This window comes from Macaca fascicularis, chromosome 16 (assembly GCF_037993035.2).
Source record: "Macaca fascicularis isolate 582-1 chromosome 16, T2T-MFA8v1.1".
Taxonomy (NCBI): Eukaryota; Metazoa; Chordata; class Mammalia; order Primates; family Cercopithecidae; genus Macaca; species Macaca fascicularis.
The window spans coordinates 65,045,604-65,057,745 of record NC_088390.1 but is presented as its reverse complement, the minus strand read 5'-3'; the positions used below and the strand labels follow the sequence as shown (position 1 = coordinate 65,057,745).

General features: G+C 55.9%; 3 protein-coding genes across 12 annotated transcripts in view; 2 read left to right on the top strand and 1 right to left on the bottom strand.

The window, feature by feature from the left end:
• Positions 1-963: 963 nt before the first annotated feature.
• TMEM101 (transmembrane protein 101) lies at positions 964-9,627 on the top strand. 6 transcript variants are annotated; one of them, XM_015438564.4, is made up of 5 exons: positions 964-1,217; positions 1,412-1,588; positions 2,044-2,224; positions 3,426-3,572; positions 4,343-5,376. In XM_015438564.4, the coding sequence occupies exons 3-5, from the start codon at positions 2,081-2,083 to the stop codon at positions 4,649-4,651; spliced, it is 600 nt and encodes a 199-aa protein (XP_015294050.1). In that variant the 5' UTR covers positions 964-1,217; positions 1,412-1,588; positions 2,044-2,080; the 3' UTR covers positions 4,652-5,376. The 6 variants fall into 6 exon arrangements, 5 of the variants coding, with proteins under 5 accessions (XP_015294050.1, XP_073875883.1, XP_005584451.1 ...); XR_012425917.1 differs by lacking the exons at positions 964-1,217; positions 1,412-1,588; positions 4,343-5,376 and adding exons at positions 1,602-1,756; positions 5,824-5,966; positions 6,842-9,627; XM_074019782.1 differs by lacking the exons at positions 964-1,217; positions 1,412-1,588; positions 4,343-5,376 and adding exons at positions 1,602-1,756; positions 5,824-9,627.
• Positions 964-12,142, top strand: part of PYY (peptide YY) — a 57,587-nt gene continuing 46,408 nt past the window's right edge. For all 3 annotated transcript variants that reach the window (XM_074019784.1, XM_065531637.2, XM_015438560.4), the window contains exon 1: positions 964-1,217. Coding sequence is in view for 2 of the 3 variants with exons in the window: in XM_065531637.2 (XP_065387709.2) it covers positions 1,158-1,217 (60 nt within the window). In the remaining variant the exon portion in view is untranslated. The remainder of the gene's footprint in view (positions 1,218-12,142) is intronic.
• NAGS (N-acetylglutamate synthase) lies at positions 7,707-12,142 on the bottom strand. 3 transcript variants are annotated; one of them, XR_012425916.1, is made up of 7 exons: positions 11,674-12,142; positions 10,851-11,125; positions 10,322-10,738; positions 10,057-10,237; positions 9,272-9,443; positions 8,993-9,175; positions 7,707-8,327 (listed from the first exon to the last, which is right to left on the bottom strand). XR_012425916.1 is itself a non-coding variant. In XM_005584391.4 (7 exons), exons 1-7 carry the CDS (start codon positions 12,097-12,099, stop codon positions 8,174-8,176), a joined length of 1,605 nt encoding a protein of 534 aa, XP_005584448.1. In that variant the 5' UTR covers positions 12,100-12,142; the 3' UTR covers positions 7,707-8,173. The 3 variants fall into 3 exon arrangements, 1 of the variants encoding a protein (XP_005584448.1); XR_010581894.2 differs by having other exon boundaries at positions 9,272-9,592; positions 10,525-10,738; XM_005584391.4 differs by having other exon boundaries at positions 10,525-10,738.

Here is a 12,142-nt window from a genome sequence, read left to right as displayed (position 1 = left end):
ACACATTTTCAACTTACAGTATTTTCAACCTATGATGGGTTTATCAGGATATAACTCTATCACAAGTCAAGGAGCATCTGTAAATAGTAAACAGAAACCCAGGCACTGTGTTTGTCCTTATGGAGCTCGCAATCTAGTGGGGGAATATTGTCAATAAAAGAATCACAAATACATTGGCTGGGTGCAGTGGCTCACGCCTATAACCCCAGCACTTTGGGAGGATGAGGCGGATGGATCGCTTGAGGTTAGGAGTTCGAGACCAGCCTGGTCAACATGGTGAAACCCTGTCTCCACTAAAAATAAAAATTAGTCAGGTGTGGTTGCGGGTGCCAGTAATCCCAGCTACTTGGGAGGCTGAGGCAGGAGAATCACTTGAACCTGAGAGGTGTAGGCTGTAGTGAGCCAAGATCGCACCACTGCACTCCAGCCTGGGTGACAGAGTGAGACCCTGTCGCAAAAATGGAAAAAAGCGTATATATATATGTATAATTGTCACCGTGCCAAGTGATTCAAAGGAAGGTAGCTGATGTTATGAGAACATATAAACGGGTGGGGGGTGGGAGAAGGGGCTGAGAACACACTGAAGGGGAATGCAGAGACCACCTGGATGTCCACTGCAATTAAACTGACAAAATATGACAATTTGGGCTACAGTGGGAGCATGGCAGTTGGAGAAATGGACTGACTTGAGATGTCCCAGATGTTCAGATCTCCCTTTTCTCTCAGGCGACAGGCAAAAGGCAAAACCCAAAGAGGTGACTTTGAGCCAGGAGGACACCCTACTTTGCACTTAACAGAAACGGGGATTTCCTCTGGTGCGTTATGTGTACCATTTATTGAACCGCTACCATGTACTAGGACCGACCTTGTCACATTTAAAGTTCACAACTCTGGGCCAGCGCACTGGCTCACGCCTGTAATCCCAGCACTTTGTAATCCCCGCCCCCGAGGGGGGCGGATCACGAGGTCAGGAAATTGAGACCATCCTGGCTAACACGGTGAAACTCCATCTCTACTAAAACTACAAAAAATTGGCCGGGGCGTGGTGGCACGCGCCGAGTAGTCCCAGCTACTCGGGAGGCTGAGGCAGGAGAATCGCTTGAACCCGGGATGCGGAGATTACAGTGAGCCGGGATCGCACCATTGCACTCCAGCCTATGCGACAGAGACTCCGTCTCAAAAACAAAACAAAACAAAGAAAGAAGTTCAACTCTGAGGTAGGTGTCATTATCCCCATTTCATGATGCGTCTCATAAAGTTTAGGTGATGTGCCCAAAATCACACCGGGTTGGAATTAGGGTTAGTGCCCTGATCGGGCTGCAGTCAAAGACCAGTTTGCTTTAATACATCAAACTACGGTCCAAGACTTCTGCTTTCTTGAGCCCACTGTTCCTAGTTTTCAATTTTGCAGGGACAAAGATGGGCCCTGAAGGCTCCATGAGCAGACGAAAATGTTGGACTTCGCAACTAGATCACCTTAGGTCCGGAACTACAGAGCGATATCGTTGTTTCCGGGAGGAAAAAAAAAGAAAAAGCGCTTAACCCGGAAGCTGCGTGTCCCATCCCCGCGCTGGCCTCTCTGACTGGGGTGAGGCCGCAGCGGACTGCCCTTTCCCAAGATGGCGTCGAAGATAGGTTCGAGACGGTGGATGTTGCAGCTGATCATGCAGTTGGGTTCGGTGCTGCTCACACGCTGCCCCTTTTGGGGCTGCTTCAGCCAGCTCATGCTCTACGCTGAGAGGGCTGAGGCACGCCGGTGAGCAGGCCTACGCAGCCGCTAAACGCGGCAGGGGGCAGTGATGTGGCAAAGAAATTGGGGGCTAGAAGTCCGGACCCTTGGATTGGGAGGAACTGGGACGAACTGGGACCTCCCTGGGAGGGGTTCTGGTCTGCGTGTCGGGCCAAATCTGGTAGGGCAGTCCTGTCCTTGGGAGGGGAGTCTGGTTTGGGGGAGCAGTGGAGCCTGTGGGAACTCAAGGGGTCTCAAATTTCTTCCCCCACCCCTTCATTCTGTCCTCGTTGCTTCCCCACTCCCGGTCGCAGGAAGCCCGACATCCCAGTGCCTTACTTGTATTTCGACATGGGGGCGGCCGTGCTGTGCGCTAGTTTCATGTCTTTTGGCGTGAAGCGGCGCTGGTTCGCGCTGGGGGCCGCACTCCAATTGGCCATTAGCACCTACGCCGCCTACATCGGGGGCTACGTCCACTACGGGGAATGGCTGAAGGTGAGCGCCTCGACCCCAAAAGGGGCGTCCCTCTGGGTGACGGGGAATCAGAGGCCAATGCCCAGGGCTGTTGGTGGGAGATGAATGGTGCTGGCCAGGTGCACAGTGTGAAGCCTGGGAGGTTCGAACCCCTAGGCTTATGGAGATTACAGAGCGCAGAAATGGATCTTAGAGACCACACAAACTTCCTCTTCAAAGTGTGGAAACTGAGGTCCAGAGATGGGAACCAGACTTTCCCAAAGCCACACCACAATTAGGATACCGGTGGGACCAGAACCCCAGTCACCTGGTTCCCAGAATCTTTTAAACTGTTTAGTAATTTCAGACTCATGGGGTACAAAGGACCTTGGAGAGTACCTAGTTTTCATAAAATAATTTTATGAAAATGTAATTACTCTTAGTATAGCATTTAAGCCAGAACCTGTGCCAGGCCCTGCAGGCTTGGAAATAAGGTTGGACAAAGGCACTGTCCTTGAGGAAGAGACTGTCAGACCCTTAGGGGAGGCAGATGTGTGAACAGCTACAGGGCAGCAAGATCAATGTTTTTGTGGGATAGATCCCATGCCACGTAGAATAAAGAACACCAAGATTAGAGTCTACAGATCTGAGAGTGAGGAAGGGAGAAACACATTGTGTTTGGGTTCTGCCACTTACTGGCAGGTAGGACCTGCCAGTTTTCTTTTTTGTTGTTGTTTTTTGAGATGGAGTCTCGCTCCGTAGCCCAGGCTGGAGTGCAGTGGCGCGATTTTGGCTCACTGCAACCTCTGCCTCGCAGGTTCAAGCGATTCTCCTGCCTCAGTCTTCCAAGTAGCTGGGACTACAGGCGCCCTTCACCACACCCAACTAATTTTTGTATTTTTAGTAGAGACAGGGTTTCCTCATGTTGGCCAGGCTGGTCTCAAACTCCTGACCTTAGGGTGATCCACCTGCCTCGGCCTCCCAAAGTGCTGGGATTACAGGCGGGAGCCACCACGCCCGGCCACACCTGACAGTTTTCTTGACCCTCTGGGCCTCAGTTTCTACTTCTATATATATATAAAAAGAATGATCTGTCTGTTGCATCTGCCCACCAAGCTTGGAAATGTAAGAGGGTTCATCAGATGGAATGGGATGTGTAGAGATGGGTGGTTCTACACTCTGGGAAGCCAGGAGAGATGTGGCTGCTGCAGTTCTTGACTGGAGTCCCCTTGCCCCGGCCTAGGTCCGTATGTACTCGCGCACAGTTGCCATCATCGGCGGCTTTCTTGTGTTGGCCAGCGGTGCTGGGGAGCTGTACCGTCGGAAACCTCGCAGCCGCTCCCTGCAGTCCACCGGCCAGGTGTTCCTGGGTATCTACCTCATCTGTGTGGTATGTTGGGGACTGTTGGTTGGAGGTGCCTGGCTAGGAGTGAACTGTGAGTCCAGGCATGGCAGAACCCCAGAAGGTAGACACAGAACGAGGCCTTGTATGCAGTTCCTGACGGCCTGGCTCCCTGAGAATTGTCCCGGCCAGCTTCTAGGCCTCAGGGCCCTCCAAATGCCTGTTGAGAAGCCCTTCCTCCAACAGTGTTGCCATGAGGTAGACTGGCCATTAAATTCCAACCCTGAGAGCCAGGAGAACAAGATGGTGTGATTCTCTCATGGCTCCAGGCCCCAAAGGACTAGAAGGGGATAAAGGAGAGGTTTGGTGGGAGTCAGGCCCCAGCTGGGACTCTGCCTCCTAGAGCTGATGAGAGCTCCCGGGTAGCCACTTATGGTTCTCCCTGGTGCTAGAGGAGGCCAGGATGGATGGGGACATGGACAGGCCCCAAGCTACTTGGTCTCATCTTAATTACTGAGTATATCTCATATACAGCTGTCTGTGTGAGCTCCCATATTCAGAGGTGGGAGCTCCGGTCTGACTGTGGAAATACACTTCCTTCATAGCCCCTAGGGTGAGGGGAGACATAGACCCTAACCTCCTTGGGCTCCATAGTCTGAGGGGGAGACAAAGGCCCTACTTTCAGAGGTTCCCCAGTCCAAGAGGGGAGTCAGAAGCCCATTTGCAGGGTCTCATTTGCAGGTGCCATTTCAGGGGTGGTTTTCCCCAGACAGGCTTCTGAGCCTGTTGGAGAGTCTTAGAGGATGGTATGTCTCCAGGCCTACTCACTGCAGCACAGCAAGGAGGACCGGCTGGCGTATCTGAACCATCTCCCAGGAGGGGAGCTGATGATCCAGCTGTTCTTCGTGCTGTATGGCGTCCTGGCCCTGGCCTTTCTGTCAGGCTACTACGTGACCCTCGCTGCCCAGATCCTGGCTGTACTGCTGCCCCCTGTCATGCTGCTCATTGATGGCAATGTTGCTTACTGGCACAACACACGGCGTGTTGAGTTCTGGAACCAGATGAAGCTCCTTGGAGAGAGTGTGGGCATCTTCGGAACTGCTGTCATCCTGGCCACTGATGGCTGAGTTTTATGGCAAGAGGCTGAGATGGGCACAGGGAGCCACTGAGGGTCACCCTGCCTTCCTCCTCGCTGGCCCAGTTGCTGTTTATTTATGCTTTTTGGTCCGTTTGATCTTTTGCTTTTTTAAAATTGTTTTTTTGCAGTTAAGAGGCAGCTCGTTTGTCCAAATTTCTGGGCTTAGCGCTTGGGAGGGCAGGAGCCCTGGCACTGATGCCGTACAGGTTTTTTTCCTGTTAGGAGAGCTGAGGCCAGCTGCCCCCTGGATCTCCTGTCCCTGAGAAGGGAGTATGGCAGGGCTGGGATGCGGCTACTGAGAGTGGGAGATAGGGGAAGGAAGATGTAAATTGGAAGTGAGCAAATGTGAAAAATTCCTGTTTGAACCTGGCAGATGCAGTTAGGCTCTGCAGTGCTGTTCAGAGACTGAGAGTGAGTGTGTGTTGACACATGTGGATCAGGCCCAGGAGGGGCACAGGAGCTGAGCACTACAGAAGTCACATGGGTCCTCAGGGCATGTTAGGGGCAGAAACAGTACCGGCTCTCTGTCACTCACCTTGCGAGCGGAGCAGGCCCTGGTCTGCTCTGGGCTGTGCAGGGGTGGAACAGGCAGTGACCAGCTTTGCCCTTCCTGCTGTCTCTGTTTCTAGCTCCATGGTTGGCCTGGTGGGGGTGGAGTTCCCTGCCAAACACCAGACCACACAGTCCTCCAAAAATAAACATTTTATATAGACATTTGGTTTTGCTTTTTCTGTTCTCCCCAACAGGGCACTTTGCCATTGGCTGGGATTGATCTTGGGTTTCTTGAAACACCAGATCTGGTTAAGCCCCACCTTGGGCCTCCTGTGATCTTTCCCCTGTTCCAAGATTTCCCACAGTTCTTTGGCTCTCTCTCTTTTTTTTTTTTTTTTTTTTAATTTTTCACTTCTTTGTTTTTTAGAGACGAAGTCTCACTTTGGTGTCCAGGCTGGTTTCAGACTCCTTGGCTCAATCAATTTTTGTTGTCCAGGCTGGTTTCAAACTCCTTGGCTCAATCAATTCTTCAGCCTCAGCCGCAGCCTCCCAAAGTGCTGGGGCTACAGGCGGGAGCCACTGTGCCCAATGGCGCTCTTTTTCAAGAATCTCAAAATCTTCACTGTACTATATGCTTTCGATCCCTCACCTCAATCCCTCTTGTTGTAGGTTGTCTTTTTCTCCCCATTTGGAGCCGATTCTTATGAAGACATCTTTGGTGAGAGCTGCTAGAGGGAGAGAACTGTGAAGTGTCCACTGTGAAGTAGAATATTTTACATTTTACACATGAAGGAAATGGAGGCTCAGAGAGGGTAAGCAGTTTTGGTCAAGCCACAGAGCAAATCCAGCCCACAGAGCTGGATTCCAGGTCAGGTCTATCTAATGGCCAGGTCCAGATATGTACTCAATGTGACCCCTCTCCTGAGGGGAGACAGAGTCCACCCTATTCCAGCCCCTACTGTGCCATGATGGTCTCTCTGTTGACCTTCTCCCTTTGTTTTTTTTTTGTTGTTGTTTGTTTTTGAGATGGAGTCTTGCTCTGTCGCCCAGGCTGGAGTGCAGTGGTGTGATCTCTGCTCACTGCGAGCTCTGCCTCCCGGGTTCATGCCATTCTTCTGCCTCAGCCTCCCGAGTAGCTTGGACTACAGTTTGGTTTTTTTTTTTTTTTTGAGACATAGTCTCGCTCTGTTACCCAAGCTGGAGTGCAGTGGTGGCATGATCTCGGCTTACTGCAACCTCCGCCTTTCGGGTTCAAGTGATTCTCCTGCCTCAGTCTCCCAAGTAGCTGGGATTATAGGTGCCTGCCACCATGCCTGGCGAATTTTTGTATTTTTTAGTAGAGACAGGGTTTCACCACATTGACCAGGCTGGTTTCAAAGTCCTGACCTCATTATCCTCCCGCCTTGGCCTCCCAAAGTGCTGAGATTACAGGGGCGAGCCACTGCACCCGGCGACCTTCTCCCTTCTGGTCTATGTGCGTCTGCCAGAAAGTCACCCCAGCAGTAGCTGGTCTGGTGCCTGGTACATCATGGAGCTTCAAAAATGTCCAGTGAAACCCCTGGGCTTTGGATTTCTGCCCATCTAGTCCTGTAGAGACTGGACACAACTGCTAGCAGGGCCTAGGGGAAAAGGTCCAAGTTTGAGCTTTTAAGCCAAAGTCTTTTTGTTTTTTGTTTTTTTTTTTGAGGATGGAGTCTTTCTCTGTCACCAGGCTGGAGTGCAGTGGCACGATCTCAGCTCACTGCAACCTCTGCCTCCTGGGTTCAAGCAATTCTTCTGCCTCAGCCTCCCGAGTAGCTGGGACTACAGGTGCGTGCCTCCATGCCCGGGTAATTTTTTGTATTTTCAGTAGAGACAGGGGTTCACCATATTAGCCAGGATGGTCTTGATCTCCTGACCTCGTGATCCGACTGCCTCACCCTCCCAAAGTGCTGGGATTACAGGCGTGAGCCACCACACCCGGCCCACCAAAGCCATCTTTTAACTTCTCTGGGCTCTTGCAGGTAAATGGTCTGCCACGGATGTCTGGTTCTGGCTGTGAGCCCAGCCTAGAAAGGGAGTTATGGGTAGAGGCACCCACAGGGAAGGGGAGCTGGTGCTACTGTGGCCTGGTCTGTGGAAGGGAAGATGCTTCCTAACCTCTGGGAGGGAGACGGTGGCAGCATTCATCATAGAAGTCCTCTACTCCCTCCAAGAGTCCTCTGATTTCCCAGCCCTCAAGATCTTACTCCCAGCCTGCAATCCTAGCACTTTGGGAGACCAAGGAGGGAGGATTGCTTGAGCCCAGGAGTTTGAGACCAGCCTTGGCAACATAGTGAGACCTCATCTCCAACAACAACAAAAAAGCCAGGTGTGGCAGTGCGTGCCTGTGGTACCAGCCTACTTAGGAGGCTGACGTGGGAGGACTGCTTGAGCCTGGGAGGTCGAGGCTGCAGTGAGCTGTGATTGCACCACTGTACTCCAGCCTTAGTAAAAGAGCAAGACCCTGTCTTAAAAAAAAAAATCTTGCTCCCATGGGGTCACTTCTAATTTTCTTTCAAGTGTGAGCTGACTCTCAGACAAGTATTTGCATTTTAATCAAGGCCTCCTGAAAAACTGCAAAACCCAAAAGAATTAAAATGAATGGTACAATATCACGCAGGCAGGGGTGTTATTTTGGGTAAGGGAGCCTCAAAACATAGCACAGAGGCACAGAAACTGGCCCACCCTTAGGGTTAGTCCTGAGTAGAGCCCGGGAAGGCATCTTCCCCTCCCCTAATCCCCAGGTTGAAAATTGAAGGCCATTTGCTTGTGGCTTTGGAGCGAGTCGAGTTGGGGTCCTAGACTGGCCCCCCTCTTTCCTGTGCTTGTCCCACTTCAGCGCCTCCTCTGGGCAGAGCTGGGGCAGCTTTCTCCTTTGCAGATCACTCAGCCAATAAGCCCCATCCAGCCTATGGCTGGCTGCCTGGGGTCATCCCCAGCTGGCATGGCTTTTGGTCCACCCTGGCCATTCCAGGGCCTGTAGGGTCCATGGTGAAGGTCAGCTGCCTGGGTCAGAAGCTGGCTTGCGAAAGGAGTCTGGAAGTCCCTTGGCATGGTTGACCAACTCATAGGAGTCCCGGATATCAGCTAGGCCGAACCAGAAGAAGATCCACTGCTTGTTGGAGAAGCTGCCATCACTGTGTTTGAAGTACCTGGGTGTGGGGAGGTGATGCAGGAAAGTTTTTAGGGCAAGGCCAGTGTTCATTACTCACTGGTTGTCTTCAAAGAACATTGATTGAGGACCTACTGCATGCTGGGCACCCAGCTAGGTCCTGCTATGTGTTATCTCATTTTATCTTCACAGCAGAGGCCTGAGCCTGGCATTTTTCAGCTCACAGAGAAGCAGCTAAGGCTCAGAGAAGTTAGGTACCTTGCCAGGCACACACAGTAAGGGAGCGGGTGCCTTGCTCTCCACACTGCCTTGGCTGCTCAGCAAAGAGGAGGGTTCTTGCTCACTTCCTAGTGCTCACAGAGCAGGGTGTAGGGGTGAGGGGGTAGTTACTGAAGGAGAGAGGAGGGTTGTTCCACTGGAGGCACCGCAAGCCTCCAATAGACCCTGAAGGGTTAGGATTCCTCAGGCCCCTGTGAGAGGCGGGCTGCGTGGGGGTTAGGAGGTGTCACATGCTTCCAGGAAAGGAGTGTTAAGCGTGCTCTAACTCGGGAAATCTCAGGCTTTCTGTGAGGTCTGCCCCTGGGAGGTAGTGAAAGGGAGACCAGTGGACGAAGAGGAAGCCCAGCCTTCCTGGCATGGTTCGCAAGGGCTGGAGAGGAGAGGGAAGTAGGGGCCCAGCCCAGAGCTGGGAGTGGCGGTACCTACCAGGGATTGATGGGGTTGGTGACCCGGGAGCGCCAGAAAAGCGTCTGCAGGTCCCGCCTCAGGCACTCCCACAGCATCTGCCCGGAGCCTTGGCCCTGGCGGCTGGAGCTCACCACAAATTTGTCCAGGTACGGGGTGCCCCCCAGGACGGGCTCCATGGTCAGAATGGCGGCAGCGTTGTACCTGGCGCAGCGGGAGAGCGGCAGGCTGGGACCTCTCCTTGGTCCGAAGCTGCCCGACTGCCTTCCAGACCCTGCCCTCTGGGGTCCGCAGGCTCACCCCTCGGAGACGTAGATGGAGTGCAGCCGCGGGCGCAGCGAGGCCAGGTAGTCGTCCCTGAGCTTTTTGCCGAAGCTGGCGTTGACCAGGTCCACTAGACGGCCCTGGTCCAGCTCGTCCAGCCTGCGCACCCGTAGCATTCGCTCGGCGTTCTTGAACAGGGTCCCGGACCCTGGAGGAGGATGGGAAGGGGCTCGTCTGGCTGGAGAGCCGTTTGCGCAGCCTGGTGGGGGCCGCAGGTAGGACACAGGCTGGTGGGACAATTTCTGTCTTTGGGAGACCTCCACAGTGAAATGATTTCAGTGGTCTGCATAGATTTGTCTGTGATTTTCATTAAAGGAGATGCTTTTCTCAGGTAGAGATCGTGCCCCAAGCTCCTCCTGTCGCCTGGAGCCCTACCCACTTACCTTAGTCCTCCCTCTCTCCTTGAAGTCTGTCTCCCGCCGCTGACCCGGCCCACCCACCTAAGCCCCGCCCATCTCTCACGGTCGAACCCCTCCCTCGTGGTCCCGCCCCTCCTGGCCCCGCCCACCGGACCCTTCCTCCCCGCCCCCGCCAGTCCTGCCCATTCCTTTAATTCCTTTGGAGTTCCCTTCCAGTAAGCTGGGTCTCCTCCTCTCTCACCTCCCCTGGGCGGCGGCAGCAGCAGGAGCCAATGCTGTGACAATCCGCCCCCTCTACGGTCCCTGTACAGGAGGAGAAGCCGCTCCTCCTGCCCGCAGACACCCAGCCCCGGCCAGTGCTCACTCCCGGGACCCAGTCCCCTGCCCGCCCGCCGCCCTCACCCTTGTTGCTGAAGAGTTCAGTGAGCAGAGTGCTAGCGGCGGTGATGACGGCTGAGGAGTGGTGGGGCAGGCGGCTGAGCACGTCCACGATGAGCCGCATCTGCTGCCGTTCTTTTGTGCTCACCCACTCGGCGTTGCTCACCAGGTCCAGGTCGGCGGGCAGGTTCACGTTACTCAGGACCTGTGTCCGGAGCCAGCGGGTGAGCCTGGCCCACGGCCAGCACGGACTGCGCCCCTGCTCCCACGGACCTCTCTTTTCTCTTACCCCTTTATCCTTCCGCTGGGAGTCCTTGGCTGGGGAGGGCGCAGATCTAGGCACCCGGGGCCGAACTCCTCCCCTATACTCCCTTAGGCTTTTCTACCCACCCGGCTTGCTAGTGAGTCTGCGGCCTGTCGGGGAGAAGTGCGAGGGGCGCAAGAGAAGATCCAGATCGCCGGGGTGGGCGATGGGGAAAGAAAGGGCCGCACCTTCTGACTGCTGTCGCGCAGGCCGCCTGTGTTATTGAGGAAAATGATTTTGGTGGGCCGCAGCGCCTTGGCCAGCGACGCGGTCACCTCCAGGGAGTCAAGAAGCACGGAGCGGCGGGCGGCCGTCTCCCCGATGGGGCACAGGATGGGGATGCTGCCCGACTCCAGGCACCACTGCAGCAGGTCTGTCTCCACCGAGACGATGCCGCCGTAGCTGTGGGCCAGACGTGGTGCTCGAGAGGGCCCCCTCCAGGCCTGCTGGACGGGGCAGGGCGGGCGGAGTAGCGCGCTCTGAGGACGCCTGGGCGGGCAGGGCGGGCACTAACCTGGCATGGGGAGCCGGCTCGGCAGCACCTAGCACGGACCCGCCGCCAAAAAAAGGCACAGCAGTGGCGGCGTTGTGTCGAAGCGCGTCCACCAGCACCTTGCAGCTCTCAGCCAGCTGCGCCTTGGCCTCCCAGAAGGAAAGACAGCCCGAGGGCGCCGTTGGGGCGGGCAGCCCCAGGACCACCAGCGGCTTCATGTCCATGCGCTGCAAGAAGGCCAGGGCGAAGGCCAGACTGGATACGCCCTGCTGGCACTTGAGTACCTCCTCGTCCACCTGCGGAGGAGTGGGCTTTCAAGGAGTGTGACACGGCCCTGAGCCGCTGGCTCCCACAGCCTGGCCTGCAGGGCCGGCTCGGTGACCCTACGCTTCCAGAAGCTGTCAGAACCCACTTCTTGCCACTGGTGCTCACCTGCTCCGCCCTTTGCCCCGTTGGGTCTTGCCACTCCCTTGTCTCACGCTGGGGTACCTCCCGCCCTTCTCCCTGCGACCTTGGACTCCGGGACACCTTTGGGGGAGGGGCAATGCAGGCGGCTTCTGTCCAGGTCCTTCTGAACCCCTAACTGCGCCCTTGTTGGGGGCCTTCTTCAGAGCATCACACCTGGCGGGTGGGGGCCCCCCAGGATCCTCACTCGGGCTGGGCGCGAGGCTTCCGGAGGAGCTTATGGCCTCACCCATTCCCGTTGGCGCTGGTCTGGGCTCTGCCGGGCTCCTTCCCGCTTTCGCTGCGCAGAGCCCGCAGCCTATCCTACCATGCCTGAAGACAGGTGGCCACACAACCCCATCCCCTCGCTGTGTCACGGCCCACGCCTTGCTCCGCTCACCTCGATGACGGCGAAGGGCTTGTCCGCGGAGTGGTGGCAGGTTTGGAACTGCGTGAGCCAGTGGCGCGCCTCCCCGGGGCTGGCCCCGCACTGGTTCAGGAAGGCCTGGATGTCCCGCTGCACCAGCGAGCGGCCCGAGGGAGGCTCAGGGGGCTCGTGGGGTACCAGGGGCGTGGGACTCGGCACCCACGACGGCTCCTCGGGGACAGGCGACTGGGAGACGTCTTCCGCGCCCGCGTACTCCTCCGGCGGGGGCTGGGGCTGCGACCAGGCGGTGCTGAGCCGGCGCCCCGGGCTGGTGCCCCTCGCCGCCCGTCGCCGTGCGCCACAGCTCAGCCTCCGGGATCCCCCAGTGCCTCCCCGGCCGCTCAGCCTCGGGGCCACAGCAGCTGCCCGCAGAACCGCGGCCATCAGCGCCGTCGCCATGACGACAACCAACTCTTGCCCGCCCAAGAGTGGCAGTCTGTCT